Raw genomic sequence first — 14695 nt, forward strand, 5'->3', positions numbered from 1 at the left:
TCAACAGGTTTGCTGTTCTTTTACTAGAAACATACAAATTTTTGTCCAATGTAATTGACCATATGCTGCAGATACAGCAAACAGAGATATGGCTGAACAATGTGTGAGTATTTCCTCAAATCCCTTGATATGTACGCTCTGTGATAAGCGGCTAAACTGCATTTCCTCTAAAAGCTGCAGCGATAGACAGAAAGGGAGGGAAGGGGGTGGGCACTTGCATCAGTGGCTAGACCCATGTCACAGTAGTAATGAAATGCAATTACCCATTGCCATCTTTCTCAAGCCTGCAGATTCATGTTCTTTTACTGATTGGCATTACCACAACAAAATCAATGTAAAATTAGTATCAGACCAAACACAGACTATGTAGATGATTAATGATGAAATCTCAGCTTAAAAGCATGGCTAGTCCTCCAGCGCAGAGCCCCGCGACAGTTGTAATGTAATCAGACTGCCCTACATTACACACAGCATAGCCAGCTTATATTCCTTCTCAGCTGAAAAGACATTGCATTTGACAGGCAGCTAAATCAGACATGCTGGCTATGTACTGGTACATGCTGTCAGTTGTAATCCTACATAATGGCCACCATGCTGCTAAAGCTTTTTTATTAAGAATAAGGATTATACGATCAACCTAGTTATCCTTCTATAATGCTATAGGAGTTATTAATGATAATATTTCAGTAATAATAGTCACTGACATGTGTGGCTTACCACTCTAAAATATAGATTAATGAAATACTCTCTCATGTTTTTGAGATCATTTCACATCCAAATTTCATTCTATTTTTCCCAAAATAATTGTTTCAAACCACAAAATAAAATTTCAATATAGTGGCGCAACAGTTTTTACAGCTTTATTGAAAACATTAAAATAATGTGTGTATAAATCGGTGTATAAATAGCATAAATACAAGTGATGGTTCAGTAAACCTCAAATAATACTGTTCACACAGTGCACAAGAGTATAACTTGATAGAGCCTAATGATAAGTGAAAATATGAAAATGCGCATTTTATGTATATGTCGGTCAATAAAATCACTAAAAATGATCAGGCTCTGATAAAAAACTCCAACTGACCAAACTTGACAAGATCACAATAATCAAGAGCTCATTCCTTAAGAGAACGTTATAGTAGAACAACTGTCCAAGATGAAAATTAATTCTTATAATTCTAAATGTCAACAGAGATGCACTGTTGACTCCTAAAACTCTTCCCTTCAATCAGAAAAGAGAGAACGGTAGCCAAGCACTTGCCCCAAGCAGGCTTCTTACTGTTAGAACGCCTAAAGTAGGTGGTGGTTCCAGTGGAAATGGCATCAAACTGTTCAGAGAGCAGCCAGGCCTGCCAAAGGAGAGTGAGGAGGTTGAGCAAGAGCAGCAGGAGCACCCATGACTCTCTCCCCGTTACTGAGCTCCAACTCCAGTGCTCTTCTGTGGTCATCTTCCAGTAGAGGTAATAGCTGGCAGTGCTTATGAAGAGGAGATGGGCAACAATCATAGCCAGGATGAACAGCACAAAGACCTGGTGGTTGTTTCGCCCAACACAGTGGTTGAGGAAAAGGCAGTGGTGGTCATAATCCATTACGCAAATGTCACACAGGCGACAGTGCTTGCAGTTGTCCACTTGGAATAGCTACAATAATATAACGAGACATCAAAATTTCTTTATGCCTCCCATATTTCAAATGACAAGAAAAATAATGTAAGAAAAGATGAAGCCACTAAGCTTGTGTTTTAGTTCATTCAGTGTTATTTTTAGATGGTCATCTTAATTAAAGTGTTTTAATGATTACTTAATGATTAAAGAAGAGTATTAGATTTGAAGGTTTCTGTATTGGTGTATGATAAGAAAAAAAAACAATAGTGTCATTTGCATTGAAAATTGGAGCAAAATCAGCTTTGATACAAACAAAATTACAGTAATTCCATGTATCAATTGTAACCTGGACCCACAAATCATTAAAAAAAATCTGATGCCTATTGTAGAGTTTGCTTACTTCACAGTAAATGCAGAAGCGATTAGGATTCTGATTTGCTTCCACCAGGTCAGCTATACTGGTGAATCTGGGGTCTGCATCAGCTGAATGGAGTCGACCTGGATCCTGTCTTAGAACCTTCCAGAAGAGCCCAAGAACGACACCAAAATGGAGCAATGAAATGTGTAAGAGAGTATGAGCTGGCCAAAGACGTACATGGTTAAGGAAAAGTTACTTCTTTAGTTCTGTGGGTACCAAAATCACACACACACGCACACAATTAGATGTTGCCAGCAAAGGATATTAGGCAGAATTTTATAGTAATAGCAGACCAAGGAATGAATTATGCCTGCAGTCAGCGTCCCAAGATAGATGGGATTTGGTAGCCTAGAAGTGAAAAAAACAAATACATAAAATAAACAACAGAATAAATACATTTAAAGTACTTAAAGCAAACTTTGAAGACAACCAAATACAGAAGGGATCCATCTGTAAAATCTCATTCATACTGTGGCCCTAAAGAGTCTATACTGTGATCCTTTGCAAAATTTTGCACTCTCTCACACTGTGTTTCATTGCACACCCTCAGAAATATTTTGTGTTCTTTTTGGATTTTCCTTGGATTTCCAAGGAACTGCAAATTTATTGTGAGGATTTAATGCAATGCCATTACTTTTGTCTACTTTCCTTTTTGATTAAAATAACATCCCTTTAGTGGCTCCAAGCGTTCACACACTGAAGAAGAAAAAAAAAAGTTTCCTTAGCCATTTTCTTTTGTGTCAGTTTTACAGTGGACATTAAAGTTTGGTTTTGTTTTAGGTGTTTTCGAAATATTTATTACAATTAACATTTACATTTTTTCATTGCTAGGTTTCTTTTTATTTTAATAGTTTTAGATAACTACAAGAATCCTGATACAGCCACATAAACATAACTAAACAATAATACAGTCTGATGGGATAACACCACAGTGCACTAACCTCTGATAGCTGCTCATTCTGTGGTATTGGGACAGGGTGATTTTTGCCACCCAGGGAAAAAGTAGTCCACAAAATACTCCTCCATATTCTCCTAATGCTGCAGCTATGAGGAGCACTGCTGCCCCACTGAGACTGGGCAACAGGAGTGTCCAGTAGTACACCACTGTATTAGAGATAAGAACAGAACATCCATCATATATCAAACAATAACAGCAGGTTATTATCATCTGCTTATAATTTTGTCACATATATGTGGAGAAAATATATTCCATGCATAGTTACCATATGATTCTCTGGGTTTCTGATCCTTTGGTTTATTGATGAACTGGGTCAAAATTTTGGTGAGCTGCTGATGTCTGTTAAAAGAGCACAGAATGACAAATATGAAAATTTACTGATAGAACAGTGAGCAATGGAACAAATCTGCAAATCAACCTGATAACATGTCTCTCAATGTGGCTCTAAGAGTGGTTGATAAAAAAAAAAGCGATCAACGGACCTAAAAGTAGTTCCGCTATTACAGAGGTCTAGAGGTGTGAGGCCAGTGTGGTTTTTCATGTGTAAAATGTGGAATCCCGCACTCTGCAGTAGCAGCCAGCACACCTCAATTATGCCTTTCTCGGCAGCCACATGCAGTGCTGTCGCCCCCTGCTGGTCTACAGCGTCTGCTGCACATCTCTGGAGACGCAGAAAGAGGAAAAACAATATTTGTAAAAGTAGTTAACATGTTAAACATAAAAGGTATTCCAAAAATCAACCCACATACTATGCTCACACAGCAACTGAGATTTCTAAGCATGTTACATCTTCATAACATATGGGTGTTATAATGATTAAAGGCTTACAAGGGGTTTGGTATTGTGGCAAAGCCAATTACTATGAAGGTGCTGCAATCTCTGCTGCAGCTCACTACAGTGAGCCACCTGAACTAGTGGACACAAGCAAACTCTTTAAGAAAGTGCTCCACTTAAATGTCTACAGATAATGCCATGTCATAATCATTACACATAGATATCTTTCTATATTCATTCAGCATAGACTTACGTTCAGATTCAAACTGTAAAGGCACTTGAATGGCAAGAGCTCCATCATTGCCATATTTAGGTAAATATATAAATCCAAGTGTGGCCCTTGAGGATAAATTATTTTTTTAACAACCTCTTTTCTCTGAGAAGTGTTAGTGTTTTGAAAAATGTCATTTACAAAGCTATGTAATGTTAAAAATTGTGGAATATCTCACAATTAATTGGGTTAATTAACAACAGGTCAATTACATGACTGGGTATTTAAAAAAAGGCATCTCAGAGAGGTTTCGTCTTTCAGATGTAAAGACGAGGAGGGGTTCACCACTCTGAGGAACCCTGTGCAGACAAATTGGGCAAATAATGGAAGAATAACATTTCTCAATGTGAAATAGCAAAGGACTTGGGAAGGACTTTCTGTCAGGTGGTACATAATATCATAAGAAGCTTCAAAGAGTCTGGAGAAATCTTTGTATAACAATACTGGCTGGTTGTAATATTCAGGCCCTCAGGCAGCACTGCATTAAAAACAGACAGGTTTCTGCAGTGGAAATCACTCCATGGGCTCAGGAACATGTCTGAAATCCACCATCTGTGAACACAGTTCTTTGTTGCATCCACAACTGTACAAATGTACAAACAGGATCCAGTAACACTGCTGTCTAATTTGGGCCCAAGGTCATTTAAGATTGGCTGAGGCGTTTTCTGTGGTCCAACGTATCAAAATTTCAAACTCTTCTGGAAATCATAGATGCGCCACCCTTCAGGTTAAAGGGGAGAGGGACCATCTAGCTTGTTGTCAGCGGACAGTTGAAAATCCAGCCTCCGTAATGGTATATGGGTGCATTAGTGCACATGGCATGGGTGACTTGCACATTTGTGAAGGCACCAATTAATGCTGAACGATATGTACAGATTTTGGAGCAACACATGCTGCCATCCAGACAGCGTCTTTTTCAGGGAAGGCCTTGCTTTTTTCAGCAAATGTAAAACCCCATTCTGCACGTTTTACAACAGCATGGCTCCATAGGGGAGGATCTGGCTGGCCTCCTGGTCCTGATTCTACAGAAAGTTCTATAGTAGTGAAAAAGTCTGGGTGTTAAACTGGCCTGCCTGCAGTCCAAATCTGTCACCCACTGAAAACATTTGGTGAATTATGAAACGGAAAATACGATGAAGGAGACCCCGAACTGCTCAGCTGAAGAAATCCTATATCAAGCAAAAAAGTGAAAACGTTTCATTTTCAAAGCTAGAGCAGTTTGAGTCCTCAGTTCCCAAATGCTTACAGAGTACAGTTAAAGAGGTGACACGACACAGTGGTAAGCATGCCTCTGTCCCAACTTCAAAACATATTGCTGGCTTCAAATTCAAAATGGGCATATATTTAAAAAAAAAACAAACAAAAAAAAAAACACAATTTCCCAGTTTCAAAATTTGACAGTCTTTGTATCATTTTCAATTAAATATGGTTTAATGCTTTGCATATCATTGCATTCTGTTTTATGTACATTTTGCACAGCATCCCAACTTTTTGGAAATAGGGAAACAAGGAGATGAAGCAAGTATTCAGTCACTTCCATTTGGGTTATTTAATATACTTGCAATTCACACAATATCCACTTCAAATGCTATTTCACTTTGTTCTTATATGTTCAAAAACATATGTATACATAAGAATAAACAAAGATATGTTTTAAAAATTAAGTATTCAGATACCACAAATTAATATCATTAGTGCTTTTTTTGGAAAGCTGTTGTTGGTATTGTTTCACAGTTTTGTGAAGTCTATACTAGGAATTTTTTTTTGAAGCATTGTGGTTCAGTTTTGGCCCATTCCTCTTGGTGCACCATCATAATTACTCTAAGACTGCAAGTGCCATCTGATGGCGATTTTAAAATCCTTCAGATATTTTTTAAGGGATTCAAATCAGGGGATCGGCTAGTCCATTCAAGCAACTTCTCACTCTTTTTTAGTAACCACTCTTGGGTTCTTCTATTTTTGAGTATTTAAGTATAAAGTATATATTTTGAATGATAATTTCAACTAATGAAGAAAAAATGCTGTTCAACCCTACCTGGCCCTATGTGAAAAAGTAACTGCCCCCTTAGTTTCTAAATCAACCAATTAACCAAATTCAACTGACTACTGGGTTTAATTTTACTAGCCACACCTACACATGATTACTGTCAGACCTATTGAATCTAAAAATCACTTACATAAAACCTGTCTGGCAATGTGAAGCAGGCTAGAAAGTCTCAAAAAGCAGCACGATACCACATTCCAAATAAATTCAAATACAGATGTGAAACAAGACCACTGAAATCTACCAGTCTGGAAAGGGTTACAAAGCCATTGCTAAAGCTCTGAGACTCCAGAGTGAGAGCCACTATCCATAAATGGATAAAACTTGGAACAGTGAACACTTCCAAGGAGTGGCCAGCCCACCAAGATTTTGCCAAATGTGCATTGACGACTCAACCAGGAGGTCACAAAAGAACCCAGAAAAACATCTAAAATTCTGCAGGCCTCACTTGCCTCCTTCTTATTCCACAATAAGAAAGAACCTTGGCAAAAATGGCGTTGATGGGAAAGTTGCAAAGTGTAAACCACTGCTGACCAAAAAGAACACAAAGCCTCATCTTGCATCTGCGAAAAAAATGTAAAAATCTAGATGAGATAACATTCTGTGTACTGGCGAGTTAAGATAACACCGCATTCCACCGGAAGAGCATCATATCAACAGTCAAACACAGTGTGTAGTGTGATTGTCTGGGGCTGCTTTTTTCTGCAGGACCTGCACAACTTGTCAGAATTTATGGAACCATGAATTCTGCTTTCTATCAGAAAATTCTGCAGGAGAACATCCGCCTGTCAGTTTGTGACCTAAAGCTGAAGCACAGTTGGGTTATGCAGTAGGACACAAGCAATTCCACCTCTGAATGGCTCAAGAAATCTAAATTAAGGTTTTGGAGAGACCAAAGCCCTGACTTAAATCCCATTGAGATGATATTACAAGACTTTAATTGAGCAGTTTATGCTCAAAAACTTTCCATTGCAGCTAAAATTGTATAATACTGCAAAGAAGAATGGGCCAACTACCAATCCATCCATTTTCTAAGCCACTTCTCCCTCAGGGTCGCCGGGGGGAGGGGGCAGACAGTCACTCACACACACACTCACACCCAGGGGCAATGTAGCATGTCCAATTGGCCTGACTGCATGTCTTTGGACTGTGGGAGGAAACCGGAAGACACGGAGGAAACCCACGCAGACACGGGTAGAACATGTAAACTCCAAACCGAGAGGATTCCCTGGTCGCCCAGCCAGGGACTTGAACCCAGGCCCTCCTCGCTGTGAGGCGACAGCGCTACCCACCGCGCCGCCGTGCCGCCTATGTAAAAGACTTATCAAGTTAAGTTATTGCAAACCTTTGACTGCAGTTGTTATTACCATGGGTGGCACAAATGGTTATTAAGTTTAGGGGGGAATTACTTTTTCACATAGATAATATAGATTTTGAATGAACCTTTAGCTTCAACAAATGGAATGATTATTTAAAGGCTGCATTTCATGTTTACTCAAGTTGTCTTTATCTTACATTAAAAATAATTGGAATAACTGAAACATTTAAATGTGACAACCTAGCAAAAAGAGAAGAAATCGGGTGAGGGGCAAAAACATTTTTACAGTACTGTATTTTTCATTTTCTCAATGTATTCATTAGGAAGCAGCAGGTGCTAAAGTGAACTAGCTTACGTTGTTGCGTAGAAGGTACCTGACCACATCAGTATTCCCAGTGGAAGCTGCCATGTGCAGAGGAGTGATCAGGGAGTTATCACCATCTGAGAACTGGAACATGGTGGTCTCCCAGAGGTACTGCATGGCAACACTGACCATCACACAATAATAAAGAAGAAGATCAGTTCTATACAAGAGTGTTCACCCCTAGTCCTAAATGGCAGCAACATTGCACACTTCTCCTGAAGTGGGAATGACCAACACAACAGTAAACTGTTATGCAATATTTACATATGAAAATGACTTTATGACTTTTAAACTCTTTGTAAATATATTTTTGAATGTTCATTTTGACTGATTCTCCTATTCATTTTTAAGTGCTAAGTTTGCAATAAGCTCCTAACTTGGAGAAACCATTGCTGATAATGAAAACATACATAAAAAAAAAAAATGTGTAAAATAAAACCACAGTTCATGCGTCTGCAGATTAAACAGAGTACTCAGTTACTCACATGCTCCCCCCACTAACTGCATGATGTAGTGATGTTTTTCTCTGCTGATCCACAATGCGTAAATCTGCACCATGCTGCATCATTTTATGCATGATGCTGATGTTACCATGTCTGTTACAGAAGAGTCACAAAATGGATATTAATTTATTCATGCAGGCTTTTTATGTTGTATCCTACAGTAGCTGTTAGACAACTGAGCACAGAAAATTGCAGACAATGATGCATTCTGTCACAGGGATGGTCAAATGGATATGAAAAGGACATCTGTCATCTGTCAGGAAGACTCACTGTACCTGCAGGCAAAGTGAAAAGGGGTTTGGCCTGCATCGCAAGGTATGTTAGGATCAGCTCCGCTACTTAAGAGGAGTTCAGCTATTGGCCGGTTTCCATGTAGGGCAGCAAAATGAAGGGCAGTAAAACCACCCCAGCCTGAGGAAAAAAAGAAGACAATTTTTATCAGAACTTATAGATTCCAAAATATGGATTATGTGTGGTTTTATCCCAAACACGGCTATAAAAAAATGGTACTAGAATATTGCTTAAGAATTAAATGAACAGTGCACTGAAAAACCTCATTTACACAGTGACCCTTTACCCCAGCCAAGACATGTTTGTTGTCTGACGCTTGGTTCTCCATTTTTCCCTAAAACGAAGTAGCAAATGCAGCTAAAATGTAATTAATGTCTGTCATCCAATCTCTTTCTTTTCCTATTACATTAGCATCATAGCACCAGTATAAAACTGATGAAATAAACTTCAGACAAGAAATACACCCTGGCTGATCAACTATGTATGGAGTTCACATGTGTAAATTCGTTTTATGGTGAACCATTCCTTTAAAAGTTGGCTACTTATCAACAGAGCTCTTTCTCGTACTTCTATGTCCTTGTTGTACGACATCGAACTACACAACTAACTAGAACTAATAAATCTGATGCCTTGTGGCCCATATTGTCTTAAAAAAAGCAAAGACTGCGAAACTGTGGAAGCTAACAAAGCAGGCAGGAACAGCTTTGCCTTCGTTGTTAGAGTCAATGAATAGTTAATAAGGAAACGACAGCTAGGCGGAACAATGGAAAAACAGCAACACTGATAGCTCTACTTGACAGTCCCGCACCGTCAGGAACATGAGAGTGAATTGTAGCTCTTGTAGCTGAACACAGTTGGATCTTATTTTGTCTGCAGCTCTTAAGACAGTCTGTCTCTCTTTTTCCGCTACCAATGAAGGCAGGCGCAGACTTCGCCAGGGCTTACCTTTCTGTTGTAAGACTGTCTGGTCCTGCTGAATTAGCTGAGCGACCTGTTCGATGGCTCCTCTCTGAACAGCCTCAAATATCCCATTTCCTCCAATAACTGCGCTTAGAGACATTGTGGAGCATCACAGTAGTCTCAGTAGTAACATAACATGCACACTGTCATTAAAAAAAATCTAATTTCATTCCTCAGCTTATTTAAAAGCGACTGACATTACAACCTTGGCAAACCTGTGACACCAGTGACACCGCTACGACGCGCACAAACGCATAGAACTGATTTGATAAAACCACGCCCCCAGATTTTGATTGGTCACGTGTACACACGTGACTGTAGGCAAACTATATTTGAACTTCAAAATACGAGCCGACATTAGAAAAAAACAACATTTATACATTTTTATACGATTAAACATTTAAAATAGTGAATTCATGTACATGTATACTTACATAAAGTACCTCCGAAATCTTAAAATTTGTACAATCAAAAATTGTGGATACACACGGATGCAGGGGATTTATTGTCAGCTTTTCGTGTTTATTCTAGGATCTTCGATTTTCATCTTCGAGTCCTCCGTCTAAACAAACATTTGATTTCCACTGGAAAAGTCTAGTTAATTCTGTGTGATTGCAACAACAGTAGCCACAAAAAACACATAAACTAGGCTGACTGCATATAGTTTCTCATGCATTTTATAGCCTAGTCTAGTAGCTAAATTGTTCTGGCTCATACGGGGCTGCTCGATTCCAGAAATTTTGGAGTCTGCTCCAAATTACTGCTTCCAAGTGATGGGAAATAGTGGTGCGTACATATGTCGATTCCACAATGTAATTTGGACTCAAACAAAACACAGAAATGGACAACAAAAAACAGAACCCAAATAATTATATTTGACCTTAGCAAGGAAATTTTAAGAGATAACGCTAGCTAGCTAGCTAAATAAACTTTCTAACTAGTTAACCTAGCCAACCTGCTTCTCTTCCGCCAACTTGTTCAGGTGGGTACATTTTGGTAATATTTGACACATTTTTTCTTCACAAATTTTACATTCGACTATGTTCCCACTTTGTCTAAAGTAAAACACAGCTTGACCAACGACATGTGTGTTGTGGAAGGATGTTTTTCATGCAGACTGCCTAGACAATGACAACAGAGTCTCTCAGTTAGTGTGGAATCGAGTCTAAAGCTTTCAAGAATCGACTCTCGGTTTTGGAATGCCAGGTATCTGGGAATCGATTCTTTTTGGAATCAAAAGCCTGACATGGGCCTATAAACAAAAATGCCCTAAGCTAGACTTATAATGTGGGACCAGCCAACACATTGCAATGAGTAAATTTATTAATTAAACTGAATAAAGAGCTTATTTTTGACCTGATACAGAACAACTCAAGATTACATTGAGGCTGCTATCATTGTGCTCCAGTGTTGTAGCGAACTGGACGAAGAATTCAGCACTGTGGTGTGATGTGTACTGAAGAGCTGCCCTCAGTTACACCGACATAATGGCAAACCAACACTAGATATTATTTATGTATCGTTAGGTATATTTCAATACTGAACTATTGAAAATTAGAAGGAGAAGGAGGAATAGTGGTTATAAGAACGGCAATCTGAAGATTCGCCCTCTCTAGCAGTGATGGTACTTGTGTTTTAGGGAATTAGGCCCTTGTCATGTTCTCGAAGTGCCACACGATGTCACTGCTGTTCAAACGTTGATGGATTATTTGTTGTTTAAACACCTTTCAGTGTTGCAGAGGTTTTATTGTTAGTTGTGTACGGACGTCTGAGAATCCGTCTAAAAGAGACCTGTCATACATTTAATAGATTCATTTTAATAGTTTAATAGCAGTGTTTGGAGACCTGCAGCATTCGTTGTGTAGTCAGTATTTACTTCCCTATGTGAGCTCACATAATTCTGTATGTTTATCATCTGGTGACTGATCTGGTATCACAAAATTTCATTTTTAAAATAAAATGTGCTTGAGCTGAGATATATGGAGGCAGTGGCAGAAAATAAAGCCCTTCACTTCTGCTTTTTTCTCTAGGAAGTAAGGCACATGACCATGTGCAGCTGATGTAAGAGTTTCTCTTTGAGCAAAGTTCAGGCACCCACTGCAGTTTAGTCACTGGCAGATTAGAGGTAAGGTCCTAACAGGCATGTCTCAACTGGCTACTCACTGAGTAATGTGAGATGGGAAGAGGAAAACATCTCACCGCAACTGGACTGTCCTCCAGCAAAACTCAGCGCAAACAGTAATGCCTCCCACCAAACAGCGGGTAAGTGTCACTTTACAGAAACTCGGGTGTGTGTGTCTCTGTGTGCTGTTGCTATGGGTAATATAGGGCTTCATATTGCCCGTCATGTGAGGCTGAGCTGGACTGTTTAGGGCAGTAAGTGTTTCCACAATTGACCAGTGTGGAGACATGTCGAGGTATGTGATTTTGACAGTGTCCTGCTTTATCAGTTCTGCTCTGACATGCGAAGCACTTACAAAGAGACCATAAACAAGGAAGCAAACTGACTTTAAAAATACATTTTCCCAGCATAGAGCATTTTATTTGACACAGAATTTATGCACATGCCTTTTTGGATGAAAATGAGAGGGATGTGTGCAACAAACAAGGCTCTGTTCTTTTAATGATGTGCTAAAATTGTAGGAATGAATCTCATTTGTGCGCTGCATGTAGCTGCTGTGGTCAGCATGTGAAGTGGTCTTTTTCTAGGAATGCGAGTTTTCCCCCCTTTAGCACAATAAGGGTGCTCTTGACATCACAAGATTCTGTAAAAGCCCTGTGAAAGTCCTGAACTGATTACATTTAAAGGCTTATTTTCTGTAATTACTTGGAAATAATGCAAACTGCCCAAGTTACTCTTAAGTTTGAAGTGTGTAATAGAAGACACAGTGGTACTGATGTAATATTTTGCTCTTATGGAAATTATGTACACATTTGATTGAAGTAAATTCAGCGCGTGGGAAGACCGTGTCAGACTCACGAAGCAAATTGCCATCTTGTGAAATGATAATTACAAACAATCCTGTCTACAGTACAATGTTGTGTAATTTGCATTATACTGTTCATGGACTGAAAAATCATCACATACATCCTCTGAGACTCTTCACGTAGAAGCCCTGAACAGGAACTGCTTTATATTTGAAGAACTGGACTTATTTCATTGCTATTTTATTTGTGTACTGTGCGGTTGCTCTCCACTGTCTGATATGCAAGTTTAGTCGTGTGCTGGATTTAACTGTTGTGTATAAAGAGTTGTTTGTATGTCTGTAATCCTGTGACCCAATTATTAAAGGAAGCTGGTGGAGATATGGAGAGGATCAATAAGGAGACCGGGGAGCTGAGTGCCTCTGGGGAGATTGCAGAGAGTACGGAGCTAGAGAGAGACAAAGCTGTGGCAGAACCTGCCAGAGAGGAGGGCACGCACTCTGACACAGACGCAGTCACGGCTCTCAGGCAGCAGCTCCTGCAGCTCAGCCAGTCAGCAGCAGAAGACAGAGAGCGGCAGCTCGGCCTGCTTCTGCCTCTGTTCATTCAGGTAACAAGAACAGTTGAAATACAATGAGTGATTGAGAGACAGAGGAACTGAATTGATTACACAGTTAAGTAAATAAACCCTTAAAGCATAGTAATGTTGGGGAACTGAGTTCCCTATAGCCCTGTTTCAGTGGAAGTTTATAAAGTCTTGCCATTTTAGATACGGTGCAACTTTGGAAATAACAAGGCCTCAATGTCAGTGTAGCATGTGGTGGGTGATATGGCAAAAAAATTTATATAAGATATTATAAAAAATATTTTAAATAAGAAATTGTTACTTTTTACTGCATTTATTTTTACATATACTGCTTTACAAGCACAAACTTACTGCTCAGACAAAAGAGTTTTTAGAAATGTACTTTGGTGCTTTTTATGCTGTACTGTATATGACTAATATTAAGCTTTATTCAGGTTTGTGAAAAAGTTAAAAAAGGAAAAAATACATCAGCAAAAAGTTACGCAAAACAGTCATAACACCTTCATGTTGTTGTTATTATTATTATTATTATAATTTGAGAATTTAAGGAGGAACATATATTATTAAAATAATATAATTGCTTGACGGCTGAGATTCATTCAACTACTTAATTCAGTTCTTATATACTGTTTGTTGTTGTTTACAGATTCTCTAATAATTTTTCAGTTTGTGTTCTAGAAATACCTGAAATGATACCTGTGATACACTTGAAGTATTTTGTCAAGTATATTGTGATATTTGTCACTATACTGATAACATATATTCCTGCCTCTAATGTAACTTGTACGTGTTCAGTAGAAAACCTACTATTGATTGTCTCATTCTCATAGAGGCAATGCCACATAACACCAAGTCAGAGTGAACATGCTTGCATTTCCTCTGTTGAGGTGATTTGCCTCATGAGGTCACTGATAAAAGCTCAAGGGCTAGAAACATGTGCCTTGAAGTCTTAGTGTGGGGGTTATTGCACATGTGACTGTTTTACCGGTCATACATTCCGACTGTGATTTACCAGTACTGTGTCCTGCAACATATAGTCTAAGCTCCATTTAAAGAACATATCTTCTGAAAAAGTCATGTGGAATTGCAGATAGGAGTCACTCGTGTGCTGTCACATAATTGAGAAATGAAATGTTCTGTCTGCGTTTTTTGAAAGTGTGACCAGTGTGTGCATGGAAACCTCTGCTCTGCAGCTAAACAGAATTGTGTTCTATATCCAAGTGCTACACTATAATCCACAGAAGGCACTACTGTTTGTATGTTTTTTAAGATCAGTAAAGGAAAAAAGATCTTTCATTTGAGAGCCAGGAAGTGTGTATCCTCTTGTATTTTCACCAGTTCCTCAAACAGATGGCTCAACTTCCCTGTCTGTGCTCTCTGTAAGGTTTCTGAAAGCAGCAGCGACATTGAGGACTTAGACCTGCAGGCTTTGGCCTTTCAGGTTGGAGAGACACTGGTGTGTCATATACAGCAGAGAGTAGCAGAAAGGCCAGCAGGTATGCCCAGTCTTCTCCATTCAGCTGAGCTAAGAGTGATCAAACGTGATTGACTCACAGTCAAGGATGGGTGGCATGTGTAGGACTGTGTCAACTCACATTCAGGCATGTGTGGGCTTGGGGCTGTTTTTAGCAGCTTGTGAAAAGAATAAGTGAGCAGGGGTGTTGATGCATTATAGGCAA

At 39.1% G+C, this 14695-nt stretch overlaps 2 protein-coding genes across 5 annotated transcripts in view; one reads left to right on the forward strand and one right to left on the reverse strand.

The window, feature by feature from the left end:
- Nucleotides 1-835: 835 nt before the first annotated feature.
- On the reverse strand, nucleotides 836-9763 carry si:ch211-223a10.1 (probable protein S-acyltransferase 23). Of its 2 annotated transcripts, XM_017723966.2 has the most exons (10): nucleotides 9491-9763; nucleotides 8530-8665; nucleotides 8237-8347; nucleotides 7743-7875; nucleotides 3463-3641; nucleotides 3246-3319; nucleotides 2964-3126; nucleotides 2288-2370; nucleotides 2005-2195; nucleotides 836-1640 (listed from the first exon to the last, which is right to left on the reverse strand). In XM_017723966.2, exons 1-10 carry the CDS (start codon nucleotides 9603-9605, stop codon nucleotides 1179-1181), a joined length of 1647 nt encoding a protein of 548 aa, XP_017579455.1. In that variant the 5' UTR covers nucleotides 9606-9763; the 3' UTR covers nucleotides 836-1178. The 2 variants fall into 2 exon arrangements, with proteins under 2 accessions (XP_017579455.1, XP_017579464.1); XM_017723975.2 differs by lacking the exon at nucleotides 8237-8347.
- A 1828-nt stretch (nucleotides 9764-11591) lies between these two features.
- Nucleotides 11592-14695, forward strand: part of wdfy4 (WDFY family member 4) — a 65367-nt gene continuing 62263 nt past the window's right edge. For 2 of the 3 annotated variants that reach the window (XM_017723912.2, XM_017723921.2), the window contains exons 1-3: nucleotides 11592-11767; nucleotides 12798-13040; nucleotides 14401-14512. In XM_017723912.2, coding sequence (XP_017579401.2) covers nucleotides 11747-11767; nucleotides 12798-13040; nucleotides 14401-14512 — 376 coding nt within the window. In that variant the 5' untranslated portion in view covers nucleotides 11592-11746. The remainder of the gene's footprint in view (nucleotides 11768-12797; nucleotides 13041-14400; nucleotides 14513-14695) is intronic. The other variant, XM_037538539.1, reaches the window with a different exon arrangement.

This window comes from Pygocentrus nattereri, chromosome 5 (genome assembly GCF_015220715.1).
Source record: "Pygocentrus nattereri isolate fPygNat1 chromosome 5, fPygNat1.pri, whole genome shotgun sequence".
Lineage (NCBI taxonomy): Eukaryota > Metazoa > Chordata > Actinopteri > Characiformes > Serrasalmidae > Pygocentrus > Pygocentrus nattereri.

What these genes read in the sequence shown, in the direction of transcription:
- si:ch211-223a10.1 (XM_017723966.2), bottom strand. Translation starts at nt 9,605, where the DNA reads ATGTCTCTAAGCGCAGTTATTGGAGGAAATGGGATATTTGAGGCTGTT. An exon ending in GGTACCTTCTACGCAACAAC is followed by an intron (nt 3,642 to 7,742) that starts GTAAGCTAGTTC and finishes CTGCGTCTCCAG; the next exon opens with AGATGTGCAGCAGACGCTGT. An exon ending in GCTTCTGCATTTACTGTGAA is followed by an intron (nt 1,641 to 2,004) that starts GTAAGCAAACTC and finishes ATATTATTGTAG; the next exon opens with CTATTCCAAGTGGACAACTG.